Consider the following 17968-nt stretch of genomic DNA (forward strand, 5'->3'; position numbering starts at 1 on the left):
TTTTTCTACATTTGTCACAGTAATGTTGGAGGGGGGGAACCAAAACATGCTTAATCACTTACTGAGAGGTTTTTGAAGGCAGTCATGGATTTTTGAATATCTTGTCTATCTGGATGATAATCCTTTGAATAAAAGAAACACCATGAGCTTTGTGAGGCAAACTTGTTCTTCAAAAGGCACTCTAGAGACCAGCGTGACACCACCCTGACCCACAACAGGCCCGCCTGCCTCAGCCCCGAGGTGCCGTCTGTCCCGCGGGCCCGCTGGACGTCGGGGGACCCGCGGATAGAAGACACAGGCCCACGGCGGGAGCGCACGTCCCCCCCGCGCCGGCCTCACGGAGGCTCTGGAACCACAGAGCAGAGGGGGTGGCGAGGAGGGGGCCGCAGGGCCTCCCCTCACAGGGACGGGTCACCGACCTCCAGCCACACACAGCAGCTCGAAGCCGGGAGTCCGTCAGGCCTGCAGTCTGTCGTTCAAGATGATGAACACCCACCGCGAACTGAGGGGGTCTTGCCCTCCTCTTACTGTACAAACACGACTTACCATCTGTGCCCAAGCGTTCCTAACGGGGCACCTCAGTGCTGCTGGACACTGAGCTTAACGTTTTACAGCTTTTGGAGAGGTTTCTCACAGCAGCATGCGTGACGGGGATGGAGGAGGGCATGGAATTTTGTAGAGGGAGGGGAAGGAGAAAACTTACTATTTAACAGAACCGGCTTGAAAACCCCAAAAGTGAAAAGCCCTGCGGAAACCCGCTTGCTGGGCCGGCCGGCAGAGCCGCCAGCCTCCCTGACCGCGGAGGGGCAGCGGGCGGTACCTCCATGTGTCTCTCCAGCTCCTTGAGCAGCGTGGGGTACTTGTCCAGGCGCATGAACGGTCTGCTGAGGCCGGTGGTCAGCACCAGGATGCCGGGGCTGCTGGCGCCTCTGGTCTCCATGAACTCTCCCAGCTGCTCGCTGAGCGGACAGAGCGACGGCGCGGCGGTCAGGGCCCGCGAGGATGCCCGCCCCGCCGGTGGCACCGGGCTTGCCAGCCAGTGAGGCCTCTGACTCCGCGTGCCTGGAGCCAGGCCGGCGCCGGCTACACCGAGACGCCGAACGGGAACGCCGCGAGCGAGCCTCGTGCACAGCCCAGCGAGACGACCGTTCCTCTGGGTCCCTCGAGCTGGTGCAACAGAGGCTTTCGCGGCCACAGTGACGTGAACCGGGGCGCGGACGCTCTGGGCGCACAGGAGGCCGCCCCGCAGCCCGAAGCACTCTGCGCGCAGCGGCCGCCGCCGTCACCTCACCGCCTCACTCAGCCGCGGCTACAGAGCGCTGCGCTTGCAGACGGGGAGACCGGACGCACATCTGGAAATCCCAAAGGCTGAACACTGTGCCTGCCTCTCTCCCACTCCTGCCCCCTCCTCCACTGCTCACCTACCCCGACAGCCAGCAAGGCCCTCGTGAGGCCTCCACGACCGTGCACTCGGGATTCCCCCAGATGCTCCAGTTCAACAGCCACGGCATCGAGAATGACTCAAGCGGGCCAGGCGTGCCGCAGCGAGCACCACACTCGGGCACCGGCCCATCAGGACTCATGCTGAGGACAGGAGCCCTGGCACCTGCATCTCTAGTGCACAGGACATTGGGGGTCCAGGCTGGGAGCCCCACCTGCGTTCCTCACTGTTGCCTCACCCGCCACTGCAGACAAGGAAGTGAGGGTCAGACAGGCAGCGGGACGGGCAGGCACCAGCTCAGTCAGCCCTGCGCAGAGCAGGGTGACCTCTGAGCCCCCACATCACCTGCTGGGAAGAACACTACACATGAAGCCAAGAAACGTGAAGACCCTCAGAATAACTGGGCACATCAGTCCTCAGCCAGGCTGCCTGGTCTGACCGCACCTCCTCCATCCCCTCACCGCCCCTCAGCCACACCCACCCACCTGCCACACTAAGGGCCCCTGGTGAAAACACACACAGCACACTTAGGCTAGAGCACTTGAAACTGCCAGTTCAAAAGCCAGGAGCACGAGTTTCCTACAGTTCAACTGAACGGAGCTCACACTGGAAACATCAACACGAGAATCGGTGTTGGCACAGCCCGCCTCTTATCCGACCGCAGGTGACCTCACGTCAACTCCGGGGTCACACCTACCAGGGAAAAGTGGTTCACTTAACCAACTCAGAAATAAAAAATTTCACACTTCAGGTTGAAAACAAATGAATCAATCATATGAAGCTAGTCTTACGTTTCTTATGTTTGCAAGACTTCTTTAGAAAGCTACTGCTCCCTGAACTTGGGCTTACGAAAACCAGGGGGCCTGGTCACACATGGGACGCTGAGCGGCAGTGGCCACACTGTGAGCCGCACGGACCAGTGCGGGGGGCAGCGCCCACCAGCCTGCCCACACAAACACACGCACACGTTTTGAAGGTATTATCAAAGTCAAAGCAAATTATAAAAATGGGGAAAGGTTTCATATAACCCTAGTTATGAAAACTGAACATTCTTACAAGGATGAGAAAATGATTTTCATTCCTGTAACTCAGCCCTTCGTGGTGACACAACTTAAAGCCATCAAAGTCGTCGTTAAGATACGATTCAACATACTGCGGAGGGAACTTCCGGTCTTCAGAGGATGGTTCTGCCGGGGAAACCCCGGGGCTTCGAGGACAGAAGCCTGGCCGGGTGGTGGTCCAGCGTCTACACCAGGCGCCACGGGGCTCTGTTAGCAGCCCCGGGAGCGCCTGTGTGCTTCCTCCCTCCTTCCACCAGACTTCTCCCCGCCAGGGGGGTGGGCAACGGAGGCGTGTTCCCAGGCGGACCCTCCCCGCTCCCCGCCACTCCCCTCTGCTCAGCATAGATGGAGGGCGGGGAGGAAGGGAGGGCACCAGACGAAGGCTCCCGGACAAGCATCCCCAGCAGCGATCCCGGGGCTGCCACACAGCATCCTCAGCATGCCCGTCCACAGAGGAAGGGCACCCAGGGAGAAGGAGGCCTCTGTCCTCCTTGGAAGGGGTGGAGGCTGACCCCGAGGAGGGCCGGGGAGCCTGGGGTCTGGCCCCTCTGACTATAAATGCTTTGTGTCTCACACACGGGGCCTGTGCCACACGCCTCACTCCTGCTTCCTCAGCAATGCCCGTCTCCTCCACCCGCCCTCCCCGCCCCCGCACAGGAGGGTGCAAAAACAGCTTCGGAGGAGGAACGCATGTTACCAGCATTTCTCTAAGTGCTGGACAACTGACTAAGCGCAGCCCTGTAAAATCGGAACTTTACGGTACCAGGAGTGTATTTTGACTCCTTTGTTTTTCTGAGAGAGAGACACACAGAGACTGCATGAGCAGAGGAGGGGCAAAGAGACACAGAGAGAACCTCAAGCAGGCTCCATTCTGTCAGCTCAGAGCCTGGCACAGGGCTCGAACCCACAAACCGTGAAATCATGAGCTGAGCCAAGATCAAGTTAGCCGGACACTCAACCAACTGAGCCACCCAGGCGCCCCTAAGCTCCTTTAAATAAAATCCATGCAGGGCCCCTCCTACCACAGGAAAAACCACAGGAAAGTCCATTCAGGATAGTCATTTTTGATATGAGGTATGAAATTTTCTATTTAAGGCAGAGAAAAAGTAACAGAACTAAGTTCTACTCCTCACCCTCCAGAAACACCCAAACACTAAGAACTTAAGAGAAATTTATGCAAACCAAAGTCCCTTCCTCCGACATCCATGATCCCAGAATGCAGGAGCATGTGCAGTTAGGTCTTTTTAGACTGTGTTTCGTCTTATTTTACATCTGGCATAAAAACCCCAGAGAGCTGGGACGGCGACCTCGGGGAGACAGCGGTCCTTTCAGCTTAATTTCTCGGACGCTGGCGACCAGCCCTACACAGCACATCCCTCCGCGGTGACTGGAAGGACACTGGGGCCGCCACCAAAGGGACACGCACACAGAGAACTACCACGCAGCCAAGCACCAAGTCAACAATCACAGTGCCGGGGAAGAAAGACAAACCTCATTTTACAGACTGCATTACCTAACTCGTCCAAGCCGGGCAGCCCCGACACACCTCCACTCGGGTGGCAACGCAGAGGCGCCCAGGCTCCACTTCGCAGCACTGGCAGCCGGTGTAGGCCTTCCCAAGGCTCACACGCAGAACTCAAACACAACGCGCAGTCACACGATGGCAAATACAGACTTTAACACCTCAAATCCGTACAATGAATCAATCCTTCAACATCGTCCTCAACACAAAAACAGGGTAACTGAGCTGTAAACGCGGCCCCTGCACGGCGCCCGCGTGGCGGGAGCAGACCGGTGACGGCCAAGGCGCCAGAGCGGGCCGAGCACGCGGCCAGGAGCTCCGGCTTACACTGGGGAAGCAGGGGGCTGGCGGGCAGAGCGGGGGCCCCTCGCTGCCCCTACACCTCAGGAGGGCACAGGGGCAGCACATCCTGCCGGGCACCCGCGCGCCTTGATCCCCACCCCGCAACGCGCCGTGTGGGGGCGCGACAGGGCCTGCCCCGTCACCGTGGGCACAGGCGGCGCCGTCGGTCCAGGGGGGTCACCAACGGTCACCAGGACAGACAGCACCTATGCGCATGCAGCTCCCTCCAGAGTCTGAACGGTTCTGGGAACCGTGAATCCCTTTAAATGTTGTCTTTGGAATTCACTTCTACAGGGAAAAATATTTAGAACCAACCCCAACACAGTGCACCCCACACGCTATACTCCCAGCCTGACTCACACCCCACAAAATGGAGGCAGAGTGAGAATTTTAAAGAGTTTCAATTTCACCCTAACATCCTGTCTGCTCTCTACAGACCTCGCCCGTGGCCGCGTCACTAATTCCTGAGGGACCCGCACAAACGCAGAGATAATCCCTGCATTCAACTTTGGTGGCCATTCTAACTCCCAGGAGGTGGGGGACAGGCACGGGCGCACACGCTTCCCGGCTTTAGGAAGGTGTGGGCCCTCCCAGCAGCCCCCTGCACATGGGCGAGGAGACAGGCCTAACGGCACAGGGGCTGCGGTCCCTCGGGGCTGACTTCCGCCAACACTGCACACCCGACCTCCCTTCCTTTCGGTGCACACGGAGCCCCCGGGCGCGAGAGCGCTCCGAGGACGCAAGCGCACAGGTCCTCTGGGGCAGGGCGCAGTTAGTGTTCACTCTGGAGCGCTTGCCTCGCTCAGCCGGTTCCGACCCGCTCCATCTGCGTACTGCCTACAATAACCCCACCAATCGGCACTTGGCAAGGAGGGCCCTAAAACCCGGGGAAAGCACGGCACTTACCCACGGCTCACCAGCTGAGTCGGAGGCAGGGCTCAAACCAGGTCAAAAGGAGCCAGAGGCTCTCCCTCCGCTGCCACAGGACCCGGCCACACTCATGCGATGCCACCCCTGAGCCTCAGCTCAGTTTATAAATAGCCCAGCCATACCTGCTTACCAAGAGTCTTTAAGTTAAATTACTTCATTAACCATTTAACTAGAACTGGGGGCACGGGGGGCAGGGGCTCTGTCAGTTAAGCACCCAATTCTTGATTTCAGCTCAGGTCATCATCTCCCGGTTGTGGGCCTGAGTCCTGACAATGCAGGGTCGGCTTGGGATCCTCTCTCCCTGCCCCTCCCCCACTTGCACTGTCTCTCTCTCTCTCTCTCTCTCTCTCTCAAAAATAAACCAACTTAAACATATACTCAACTAGGGGGGCCTGAAGGGCCCAGTTGGTTGAGCATCCGACTTCAGGTCAGGTCATGATCTCATGGTTCGGGAGTTCGAGCCCCACGTTGGGCTCTGTGCTGACAGCTCAGAGTCTGGAGCTGCTTCCAATTCTGTGTCTCCCTCTCTCTCTGCCCCTCCCCCCTCGCTCGTTCTCTCTCAAAAATAAACATTAAAAAAATTTAACACATATATATTTACTATACATACCCTTTATGCCACTAAAATTTCTTTCATTTGTGGCTTAAAACAATTTAATTGCTGTTTTCAAAAGTCACTGTGAAAATTTTCCTAACACACTTCCTAAAAGTTGATGCCCGAGAAGCAGAAACAGAACCTCGGTGCTCAGAGCAGCCTGGGCCGGGGGCCGAGCCACTGTCCCACCCCTTCCGCTTCTTGGCAAAAGGCATGGCATTTTCTCCCCAAACCAGCAGGAAACCTGTGCGGTTCCACGCGCTCTGTTCCAGGCTGAAGAGCTGAGGCCAGCGGCCTCCAGTCCGAGGGTGTGCCTGTGAGACCAGCCCTAAGCTTATTATTTTCACAGGTGGAAGGGGTTCCATTCTCCTTCCAGAACACGCCCACAGCACCGGGGTGCTCCGCGGACGGGCTGAGCGCCCCCGCACACCGCCCGGATGCCGACAGGTGCGGGGTGGAGAGCGGGCACGAGCCCTGGCTGGTGACGGGGGACCTGCGAGGAGGCTGGAATCCATCCCAGACCACACGTGGTCACTCACGCAGGGCTCGGACGACTGCTAAACAATCAGAGTCCCTAGGATGACAACTTCACTCCACGCACTGCTCTCTGGCCAGGCCCTTACGATGACCGAGGACATGAAGTGGCCTAGTCCGTCTGAATGTTTAATTTTGCTTAAATTTATTTCAATCTAAATTTACATACCGCTACATCATTAGATGGCAAGGCTCTAGAGAGGCGGCCCTGCAGGTTTTGGACACAGAATAATTCAGAGTGTGAAGAGCACACGCAGTATTACCAAGTATTTTCTCTGCCAGGCATTTTATGTTTTTACACACACACCGTGAAACCTTGGATTGCGAGTAACGTGTTCTGTGGGTGTTCCTCAAGACGAGCCAACATTGCTAATAAATTTTAACCTGATAAAGGAGCGACGCCTTGCAATACGAGCGGTGTGGGACACCAAACATCACATGACCAAACCAAGTCAACGGTTCTTGAAATTCGTTTTGATACATGAGTGCTTTGGATGACAAGCATGTTTCCTGGATGAATTACGCCCACACACCGAGGTTTTACTATATGTAAACGGAACTGCACATGTACAAATATATACACACACACACATATATACGTATGCAGTGAAACCTCAGTGTATACGTAAACACGCACACCGGCCCTAATTATCAACCCAGCATCTCTGGCAGCCCGCCCAGCTACACTTCCCGCACCCCCACTCTTACGAACTGGGAGAAGCGGGGCTCTGGCGCTCTGGGTTCAGCCTGCAGCTCCCTGGGATCCCACCAGCTCCTCCAAACCACTGCCCCAAGGGCTCCAGGCTGAAGGGAGACGTCTATAACACCGTTTTCCACCTCAAAAATGCTACTCAGCACCTCAGAGACCCCTTACCGATGCTTCTCGGGCACTCGGCTTACATGGTGATTAAGACACTAATCGTTGAACAAACAAGTGAATATCAGCACTGTATTTCATGCAACGTGTGGCCAAAATGAGCCAGCACGGGGGGTGCGTGCCCCCCCCCCAGCTCGCCTCCCTCCAGGCGAGGGGGCCGGCGCGCACCTGTGCTCCGTGAGGACGCTCACTGCGGACGGGTGGTTGGCACAGTACGCGAGGTACAAGGCTTTCATCTGCGGCATCAGATTTAAAAAGCAGCCTCCGACTCTCTGCTGGGCTTCTGGCAGCCTGGAGACACACAACACAAAGGAAATCAGCCCAAGTTTAGAGTCAGGAAGCTGACAGGGAACGAACACAGAATCCGAGCCCTCCTCAGAGACCACCTCTGTGAACACAGAACCCACAAATCCCAGAACCTCAGTGTCCCCCCCCCCCCCCGCGGTCCAGCAGGGGAGGGCCCCACCTGGACGGCCGCTGGGCTGGGAGGCATCGAACTAACCCCCTTCCTGCTCTCCAGCATCCCGCCACCGCCCACCTGTGCGCATCACAGCCAGAACCCCACATCCGGGCTTTGGACAGGGAGAGAAATGCCTAAATCATAAATACATTGTCGGTGAGGTTTCTACTCAAGTGGCACCAAGACGGGAGCGCGCGCACACAGCCCGCTTTCCCTTCAGGCGAAAGCTAGAGCCGAGCACGGCCACACACCCCTCCCCTCCCAAGTCTAGGCTGGCGCCGCTGCTGAGCCTGGAAGAGGCACAAGCTCTCAAGAACAGGAAGAACAGAGAGGGACGCCCAGCACCAAGAGCGGACGCAGAGCGCGCGGGGCCGTCCTGGGCGGGCGGGTGCGGCGGCTCCAGCACGGGGGCCGAGCCCACAGCCGGGCCCATCCTCCACGGCGGTCCACCTGCGGCTGCAGCCTCATCACTCCTATCAACCTGCAGACACACAAACCTTGAACAAAATATAAAAGCAACTGTCTGAATGCAGGAGAGGGCCAGAGAGGAAGATTCTGGAGACAGCTGGCATCTGGACAAGGACACAGAGTGTCTCTGGGTCTCTGTGTGGCCGAGGCAGCAAAACCCCAAGAGAAAACCACAGGCAGGGGGGGACACCTGGGACTGTGGGCCTGAACTCTGCGCCCATCTCGGAGCACGCTCCGAACGCGCCCGATCAAAGACGACCAGGAAAACCCATCTCCTCCACGGCAAACCCGACGTCCGTGCCTGGGCACCGTGCCCTCGAGGAGCCTGACCGCAACAACACCTGAGTCCTCCTACGTCATGAGCCGCACAGGCCTGACCGGACTGGGTGCTGGCTCTCAGTTCATGCTCCCCCCTGAAGCTCAGCGTTCAGATCCACACATGTGCGGTGTAGACAGGGATACCCGTGTGCTTTCGCAAGCCTGACGGGAGGCCCAGAAGAGGCGCTGCAATCGTGCTGCGGAAATATGAATGCCTTTAGTCCGCCTCCTCGACAGCCAGTGGGGAAAGCAGGGGCAAGTGCCGACGTCCTCCCGGGGCCGGCCTCCTGCAAAGACCCCAAAGTGAGGGCAAACCCCCTCCGTTCACCAGAAGCAAGCAGCACCTCCCCACTCTCCACGGCCACAAACCGCCCCGGGGGGAGCAAGCGCTGCCCCTGCGCCTCCCCTGCACGCCTTCCGGTGGGGAGGGCCCACGGGGACCCTGGCTCCTGCTCCGAGCACAGCCAGCTGTGAGCCTGGGGCCCGGGGGCACGGCACCCTTCACGCTTCCCACACTGACAAAGACAGGAGACTACAGAAGGACAAACCAGAGAGCAACCGGATTCCAAGAGAAAACGTGACCTGGTCCTTGTGTTGGCTAAAGAAATGGAGTCTGACGTAGCGAGTGTCCCCCTGCTGTGTCAGGTCCACGGTAAGCAAACACCAGAGGTCACGTGGCGGCTCTCACACGCATCAGGACTTCCCGCCCTCCGACACCCTTCGAGCTCCGTCAACTACGTAAACTCCGTGAACTATGCTACTCAGGTCAGTAAACTGACCCTAACCTTTTCATGTCTCATGTTAACCCAGGACCAAACAGTCTCGCAAAAAGTCAGTCTGGGGGAACATGCCTCCCCACCCTCCAAAGTCCCCTGGAAAGATGACCCCAGCACATCCCTGCTCCGCAGCTTCCTGGCAGCCAGGGGCAACCCACGCAGGAGTCCGGCCTCCCCGGGCCCCTCCCCCGCCGTAAACTGTGCTCAAGGCAAGCCTCTCTCCTTTCTCATCAGGAAATGTTGCCTGCAGAGACCCCGACTAGAAAAAAACAGTGTCAAAACCACAACTTCTACTAGAAGAGCTGATAACCCAAAAGATTCAAAATCACTGTTTCCACCTTTGGAAACAGAAGTTCTAGAATTACACTGATGCGCACTCTAGACCTATCCACTGTACTATCTGAATTTCACAGATTTTCAGCGCCGTACTTACTTGGTGCACTCTTCTAAAGACTGTACGAGCATTTGCTGGAAAGAACATATCTCTTCTAGATTGCCCATCAAATATGAAATGTTTGCTGAACTTAACCTAGAGCCAAGAAAAAAGGAACAGTGAGATCTTGGGCCCGTGTCACCGTCCCCTCTCGCCCCGGGGCCCGATACGAGTCTCTACCTGCTAAAAGCCGTACCCCTAGAGCAAACGGGTACAACGGGCCCTGTTCCGTCCTCCGTTCTCTGAAAATCTGAGCCAACAGCCCAGGTGACGACACTGTTGCAATTAATACAATTTATCATCCAACTTACTTCTCGCTGGTCTGCAGAGGCCGCAGGTAGGTGGAAAGCACAGTCTGAAGTTCTTTAGAATATTCATTTTCTGTTTCCAAAATATTCTGTAGCACCTACGACAAATGATGAACAGCATGATTCGCCATTGAACTTCACAAGCTCCGGGAAGCTCATCAGCATCGTTCACATTTCCTGTTCCTTCCACATGACACCCGTGTGCTTACCGTCGTCACCTCCTGGGACCTAACCACGACAACCCACGCGACGAGTCCTTGCGAGAGCTCCACACGGCCGTGGGCTACCTGCCACGCACACAAGACACGGGCACACCTAGAACGAGGCCGGGGTGCCAGGGCAACCCAGCCAGCCGAGCATCCGACTCCTGGCTTCGGCTCAGGTCATCATCTCACGGTTGGTGGGATCCAGAGTGTCAGGCTCTGTGCTGAGCATGGAGGCTCCTTGGGATTCTCCCCCGCCCGCATTCTCTCCCTCCTCCCACCTCAAAGTAAATAAACTTCAAACAAAACCAAGAATGAGGCTGGAATCAAGTCCATCGTCACAGGTGTTCAAGGCCAAGAAGAAACCCCTGGTGACCATGGCGGCACGGACACACGCGTCAGTCTCTAACACCGTGTCCGGTACGGAGCCAGCCGTCCACGACGAGGATGCCCCGCACATCCCGCTTCTAGAAGCCCGAGAACAGGCAAAACCAGTCTGTGAGAGCAGACATCAGACTGGGGGAGGAGTGACAATGGGCAAAGGAGTGGAAGTTTCTAGGTGATGGATGTGTTCTAAATTTTAATTTTAGTTGTTAAAGATCAATACATTTGTTGAAGCTCAACAAACTGTACGCTTAAAATTCATGTACATTAGAACCCGTTAAGTGTATTTCAACTAGAAATATCCAGGGCACTCTTCAGATTGCGCCTAGCAAATCTAAATCAATTTCATCAGAGAATGGCAGTCTCGGACCTCACCCACATTTATTAAATACGAAAGGTCCACCAGGATAAAGTCCTTGGAAGCCACTCCTTTACAGACAGAACAACGATGAATCAGCCTTAAAACGTTTCCTGACCCCCCGGGTTAGTCCAGCACGTCCGGCAGAATCCAGTTTATAATTCCTAAACACAGACACAAAATGCAAAACGGCTGGACTGAACACTACGCCGCAGACCGCCTGCACGGCGCAGTCGTGGGGCCTGCTTGGGATTTCCTCTATCTGCCCCTCCCCTGCACACACTCCCCCCACCCCCGACTCTGCTCTAACAATAAAAACGCGTGTGCGTTTATATGAAAAAGAGGCCTCTTCCCATCCGTGACTGCCAGGAGCCAGGGCCCTGGCCGAGGAGGACGGGCCAGAGGACCTCACGGAGGCCGAGCACCCCTGGGGCCCAGCGGTGCTCTGTGCGCAGTGGCTTATCTTCACACCAAGTCTTCCTCTCAACGAGGCAGAGACTCAGGCGGAGAGGGAAAGTATCCCCCCGAATCAAGCAGCGAGCCAAGAGTGGAGCCGGCGCGTGCCCCTCGATCTGCGGCCACACGGCCCCTCGCCGCCTCCCGGCCGCCAGGCTGAGGACAGCAGGAACTGCCCTGCCCCTTGTCCTCGGACCAGCACCTTCTCTCATCAGAAAACCACGTCACACGTCCTCTGAGCCTCACTGTACGAACTACAATGCGCCATTTGTCTTCCAATCACGTCACCCTCGGTCGGGCAGAGAAAGGACGGCGTGCTCCGTCTTCCCAGCTTGGTAATTAAAATATGCGCGTAAACAGGCAAAAGTAAGCCTTGAGCTCGATGGAGACTTCCACCCCACAACACGGATTCTCCACTGCCAGGGTGTCTTCTGTGCTGAGAGCACACAGTCCCTCACGGGTCAACGCAAACCCGAGTAAGGAACCCCCGCACTCTGCTGTGTGCGACGGGGAGACCCAGCCGCCCCCCTTGGGCCGCGGCTCTGATCTCGCCCCTGAATGGGTCCATTCATGCCAGAGGCGGGGGGTGGGGGGGGGGGGGCGGCCCGGAGGGGGAGGCAGCGCCCCGGGAGCTCCGGCCTTTGTGCGGAAACCTGGGTGCTGAGCCCAGGATCATGACATCTTCCTTCGAAGGAATGGTCACTGGGCACAACGTCCAAGGAGTGGTGGGCAGAGGGCACGCTGCGACACCAGCCGCGGCAGCACAAAGTCAGACTTTAAACCAGACCTGTCCTGCTAACGTAACCGGAGGCCAGCCACGCAGAGTACTCCCTGAACTACAAACGATTTAAAAACCCGCCTCAGACAGACGAGAAGCCTTGACGGCTCAAGCCGCACCGAGCGAGGCCTGGGCAGGGCAGGCGCACGACACTGGCGGCGCCCGAGCCCGCGCACCGTTTACGGGAGGGGGAGGCCAAGTTCCAGAAAACCGCCCCCGCGTGCAAGGAGAGTAAAACGGCATTTCCTCCATCCCAGCACTGAGCAGAGTATGCAGACGTAAAAGCCTCCCGTAAGAATGTACCAGAAACAACGCCAAAGAAACCGCTGCCAAAAAGTGACATCAAGGCAGTGAAGTTGGTTAATGTCAACCACCCACGACAAACATGCCCTTCCCACTGAGGACCAGCTCTGTGACCCTCCCGCCCCAGCACACCGTCCAGGGACCACCAGGAGCCGTCCCCCGTCCCCCCCAGCGCCCGAGCACCTGTGTCCCCCTCCTGGACTTGCGCGCGCTCTGGCTGCTGCAGGACCCCATGCGACCCCAGCCAGGCTCCGGCGCTCCGGGCCACGAAGGCCGCTCGCAGAGCCGCCGGCCTCCCAGTGGAGCAGCCCCCGCTCAGCCGAGGGGGAGGAGGAGGAGCAGGCGCAAGGCGAGGGGCGAGGCATGGAGAGCCCTGGCCAGCCAAACAACGGGGCCACACAGGCGGAGGACACCAGGCAAGTCACACAGACAGTCCCCGAACTGTCAGTCGTTTCGGCAAGACAAGACAAAAGGACGGCTGACTCGGTTACCTCCTCGCAGACACGCAGAAACCCCCTTTCTTGCCACCATTAAGGAATGCCCAGCGTCGCCGATTTCACACGCAAGTTGCAAATTTCACTGCAAATTTTGGTAGGTTTCGTATTTTAGGTCACTGAATCTTTCAAAAATAAAGAACTGGTTTACACAGAAGAATAAAATTTTCTCAGAGATTTGATTTCCCGCCCCACACAAGGGAAAAACCATCCTCACTCCGTTCTCAGAAATCCAATCCTAAGACAGGACCTGAGTCTCTGAGGAATGACAGGGAGGAAGACCCCAGACCCCTCCCCCCACCAGCAGGTACGGATGGAGCAGAGCTCAGGTTCCCAGTAAGCAACGGGCACAGAGTCTGGGGCCCTGTGAAGGTTTTAGGTTATTTTGTCTTTTGAAAGACAGTACACTACAGTATTTCTAAATCGGGGGATAGATTTCTTCCAGACACTAAAGGCTCACCAGGCACACGCTCCAACAGACGCTCCTCAGTGACACAGGTCACACTGCAAGAAGCCGGCCTGAGCACAGGTGTCCACGACCACACCGAGGCGCACAAGGCGCCAGCGCTGGACACCCAGCAGCCCTGGGCACCAATGCTGGCTCGGCACGAGTCGATGCGTTTCTGTTTAACAAAGGCGGTGCTGGGTGGAGGCGGTGACTTTCTACAGGGTTGGGGCACTCAGGGGTATCAGCTACCTGACCCAAGGTAGAAACATCTCACAAACCACCTAACACAGCCTTCCCACCCACACCAGAATCCTGCGTGGTGCTCCTTCTCACTCAGCCCCGGGAGCCAGGAGGGAAGGACCACAGAGCAATCTTGGTTAAGGGGTGGGTTAATCTTAAGGGAAAAGGAAAACCAGCCAAAGGAGGGCCTGGGGCCAGTGCGGGTCTCTGTGGACAGAAGAAGCTGGGCCAGCTGCCTCTGGTCCCCCCTTGGCCCGGGTGCAGAGGCTGCAGGCCATGCCTGGAGCAAAGAGGAAGGACAGAGGCACGGTATCTCCTGAGCACAGCAAGGCCCACAGAAGCTGTGGCATTTGATGAAAACTGCACGCCCGGGGCGTCTCGGGGGCTCAGTCAGCTGAGCATCTGGCTTCGGCTCAGGTCATGATCTCACGGTTTGTGGGTTCGAGCCCCGCGTCGGGCTCTGTGCTGACAGCTCAGAGCCTGGAGACTGCTACCAATTCTGTGTCTCCCTCTCTCTCTGTCCCTTCCCTCCTCACGCTGTCTCTCTCTCTCTCTCAAAAAGAAACATTTTTAAAAAAATGCACACCCATCGCGCGTTCACCCGCCTAGGGGAACCGCCAGGTCTCAACGGCAAAAACGGCCCCAACTTTTCACTGCACTCGGCACGCGCGGTAGTTCTCCGCTCCCCGTTCGCTGGCAACGCCCTCGATAAGAGCGTTCGACGGAACCTGAAAACCAAGCCGGGACCACGGGCCACCTCAGGTCATAGGACCGGCCCTCCCAGAGGGGGATGAAGAAACCTCCTGCTCTCAGGGTGCCTGGGGAAACCCCGCATCCCCTCAAGGGAGGGCACAGAGCTCTCGTGGACGGGGGTCCGACCACCCCACGGGGTCAGCGCGTGCTCTCTGGCTGCTGAAATCCAGGAGGCTCGAGCAGATGCCCGCCCCCTCGGCGCTGCAGCCCCGGGTCAGCCTCCTGCGAGACACCTGCTCGCAAACAGAACAGTGACGCCAGATGCCCCGAGGGCTTCTCCGGGCTCTTCCGTCCTAGGAGCCCTGGAACCCTCAAGGCTAAGCACTTCACCAGGCTCCTTGAAGTCACTGCAAGGCCGAGGCCAGGATCACCAAGCCATCTGACAAGTCAGGGCCTGTGCAGGCAGCCGGGAGCCTCCCCCAGGGCAGCCCACACACAGCTGGGGCACCCCCAGCCCCACCCGGCGAAGCCAGGGCTCCCCTGACCACTCGCTGACCTACGACACTGAGAGCAGGCTTCCGTTTTCCCACCTGAAAACACGGAACGGTGGGGGCTGGGGCGCTGGTGTCACGAAGCCCGAGCACCTCCGCGTTTCAGGCCCGCGGGCCCCCTCTCCGGCAGCGCTCAAGCCTGGCGCCCCGCACGGCCTCCGGGGCCAGAGCAAGGCCCCGGCCACGCCCACTCGCGTCACCACGCCACCTCGTCTGCCGCCCCACGGACCGTTCTCTCCAGCACGCTGCCTTTTTTATTTTATTTGGAGCCAACGTGGGGCTCAAACTCATGACCCCGAGATCAAGAGGGGCACACTCTTCGGAGCCACCCCGTAGCACGGCTCCTTCTATTTTCGATGCCCACATTTTCACACCATTCAGTCGCGTTACCTGTAATTTCGGATTCTGCCTGTTGCACGTAAACACGTATTTTAAGTCTTGTAAGGCTTCGTGTCATTTTCAATACTTGCAAACGCACGTGCCACCCGTTACTTAGTCCTTCTCATACTGTTGCTTGCTTGTGTTATTATAATAATCCTACTGAAACACCTTTGCACTAACACCACTGAAGACGCTTTAGGTAATTCTTCTGGGGAGGATTCCAAGTAGCAAAAGCGCTAGATTAAAGGCTTGACTGTTCTCAGATTCCTACCCGCCAGGCTACACCCTAAGAGGCGCTGTGCAGACGTTCACTCCAGCATGCTTAGAACTGAAGATTCTCCGTAAACCTCTGCTCGTCACGACCACAATTTTTAGGATAAGCTTACCCATACCGTCAGGGGCTAGACCTAACGTCTGTGTCCTCCCCAGATGCCGAGGTTTAGGGCGTCCCGAAATCCCCAGTGCAGGGGTGCTGCGGGCGGGGCCTTTGGGACCAGGCAGCCAGAGTCCCGGCGTCCACCATGTGCAGACAAGACAGCAGCAGCGCTCGGTCACCCAGGATGAGGGAAGCCCCCAGGCCCCGAGCACACCGGTGCCCTAGGTGGCCTTGCACGCCCACGCCGTCTGTGGTGCTGGTACCACGGCCCCGACGGACCACGGCACGCCGGCCGCCCACACCCTTCTCCAGCTGCCCGTCCCTTCCTGTTCATCCAGAATCTTCATGCATTTGCCTTAATGAGCCCCTCAGGCATTAAAGAGCATCTTATGTTGTTGAAATTGTTACAACAAATGTTCCAATCAACTCGTAATTCGGTTTCTATTGTTTGAAGGCACAGAATTTATTAAGTTTTCATGAACCTATCAATTTGGAGATTTTCCTTTGTCTTCATTCATTGCTTTAGGTTCTAAAAAGCCTCCTCCCACTCCAGTGCACTAACTGACCCCACACAGGCCCACGGGCACAGGCTGGAAGCCTGCTTCAGCACAATCTTGCTCTGAGCAATCTTTGGCTACACACGCGAGTCTGCAACTCTGAGTACAGACACCGGGAAGCCCAGCTTTACCGCAGCGAACCGATCAGACCGATCGGTGACTGTGGGGGAGATAAGCTGCAGTTAGTCAACAGGGAACCCCCAGTCCTGGGAGGGGAGAGCAGAATCCACAATTACTGAGCCCTTCTAACATGTGCAGTTTTGAGGAGCACCTGCGTGGCTCCATCAGTTAAGCACCTGACTCTCGATCCTGGCTCACGTCATGATCCCAGGATTGGAGGTCTGAGACCCGAATCGTGCTCTGCGCTGACAGTGGAATCTGCTTGGGCTTCTCTCTCTGCCCCTCCCCCACTTGTGCACATGAGCACACTTTCCCTCATTAATAAAATTCTAATAAAATTCCGATTTTCAGTGAAAAATTTCATGATATGCAAAGAACCAGGAACCGTGACCCATGCACAAAAACAAGGCACTGAGGGGCGCCTGGGTGGCTCAGTTGGTTAAGCGTCTGGCTTCAGCTCAGGTCATGATCTCAGGGTCAGAGAGTTCAAGCCCTGCATTAGGCTCTGTGCTAACAGCTCAGAGCCTGGAGCCCGCTTCAAATTCTGTGTCTCCCTCTCTGTCTCTGCACCTCCCCAATTCGCATTCTGTTTCTCTTGGTCTCTCAAAAATGAATAAACGTTAAAAAAATTTTTTAAAGGAAAAACAAAAACAAGGCACTGAATGGAAATGCTAAAGGGCCCAATGCTGGCTTAGCAGACAGTCTGCAAAACAACTGCTCTAAACACGTCCTAACAGGGGCTTCCACTTCTGCCCGCATCTGTGCGGACAGCGCTGCTCCAACCTACCACGTCACCTCCTGCTGGACCCCAAAGGGAGACAGGACAGGACACAAGGCAACCGCCCGCCCCCGGAAGTCTGGAGGCCAGGCACACTGGGAGCCCACGTAGCGGAGCCCCGGGCGCTGTGAGCCAGCAGCGGGGCGGGAAAAGATGCACCATCCCTGACGGACTGCTAGAGGCTCGGCGCGGACACTGTGAGTTAAACACTCTGGGGGAGCCCCCTCAACACTGGGAAATTTTTATCCAGGAGTCAGACCAAATTCCCAAAGCCTCAGAGAAAAACGCCCTTGGGCTTCCAGTGGAGAAAAGGGGAAGAACCATCCGGAAATAGAGCTCTCAGCACACAGCGGATACGGAGACCTGCCCTCGGGGGAATAACCCAGGCCTCAGCAGCTGAAACCACCCTGCGGGAGAGAAACCGACAGCCCGAGCCCCCCCGGGCCATCTGATCTCCGGGCACACCAGCGGGGGCACCGTCCAGGGGCACCGAATCACGGAAGGAGAGGCGCCCCTCGCCGCACACCTCACCCCTGCACTGAGTGCTTACTTACAGCACCTCCTTTTACCTGATGCACGATGTCCAGGGACTGACAAAACTTTACAAGACCTGGCAAAAGGCAAAACAGAGTGAGAAGAAAAAGAGCAAGCATCGAAGCAGACATGGCAGGACTGGAATTCTCCCACCGGGAAGTACCAGCAACTACGACTGATACGCAAGGGCTCCGCCGGAGAAAGCAGACAGCCTGCAAGGAAGACCGGCAAGGAGGCGGAGACCCCAAA

General features: G+C 57.1%; 1 protein-coding gene across 9 annotated transcripts in view; it reads right to left on the reverse strand.

The window, feature by feature from the left end:
- ARHGEF7 (Rho guanine nucleotide exchange factor 7) overlaps positions 1-17968 on the reverse strand; it is a 70872-nt gene that overhangs the window by 26811 nt on the left and 26093 nt on the right. For 7 of the 9 annotated variants that reach the window (XR_003907546.1, XR_003907545.1, XM_029936430.1 and 4 more), the window contains exons 6-10: positions 10069-10163; positions 9758-9853; positions 7471-7593; positions 821-959; positions 63-122 (exon numbers count right to left, since the gene is read on the reverse strand). Coding sequence is in view for 7 of the 9 variants with exons in the window: in XM_029936430.1 (XP_029792290.1) it covers positions 63-122; positions 821-959; positions 7471-7593; positions 9758-9853; positions 10069-10163 (513 nt within the window). In the remaining 2 variants the exon portion in view is untranslated. Of the gene's footprint in view, positions 1-62; positions 123-820; positions 960-7470; positions 7594-9757; positions 9854-10068; positions 10164-12730; positions 12797-17968 lie in introns of those variants that run through there. The other 2 variants (XM_029936437.1, XM_029936431.1) reach the window with 2 other exon arrangements.

Source organism: Suricata suricatta, chromosome 4 (genome assembly GCF_006229205.1).
Source record: "Suricata suricatta isolate VVHF042 chromosome 4, meerkat_22Aug2017_6uvM2_HiC, whole genome shotgun sequence".
NCBI classification, from domain to species: Eukaryota; Metazoa; Chordata; class Mammalia; order Carnivora; family Herpestidae; genus Suricata; species Suricata suricatta.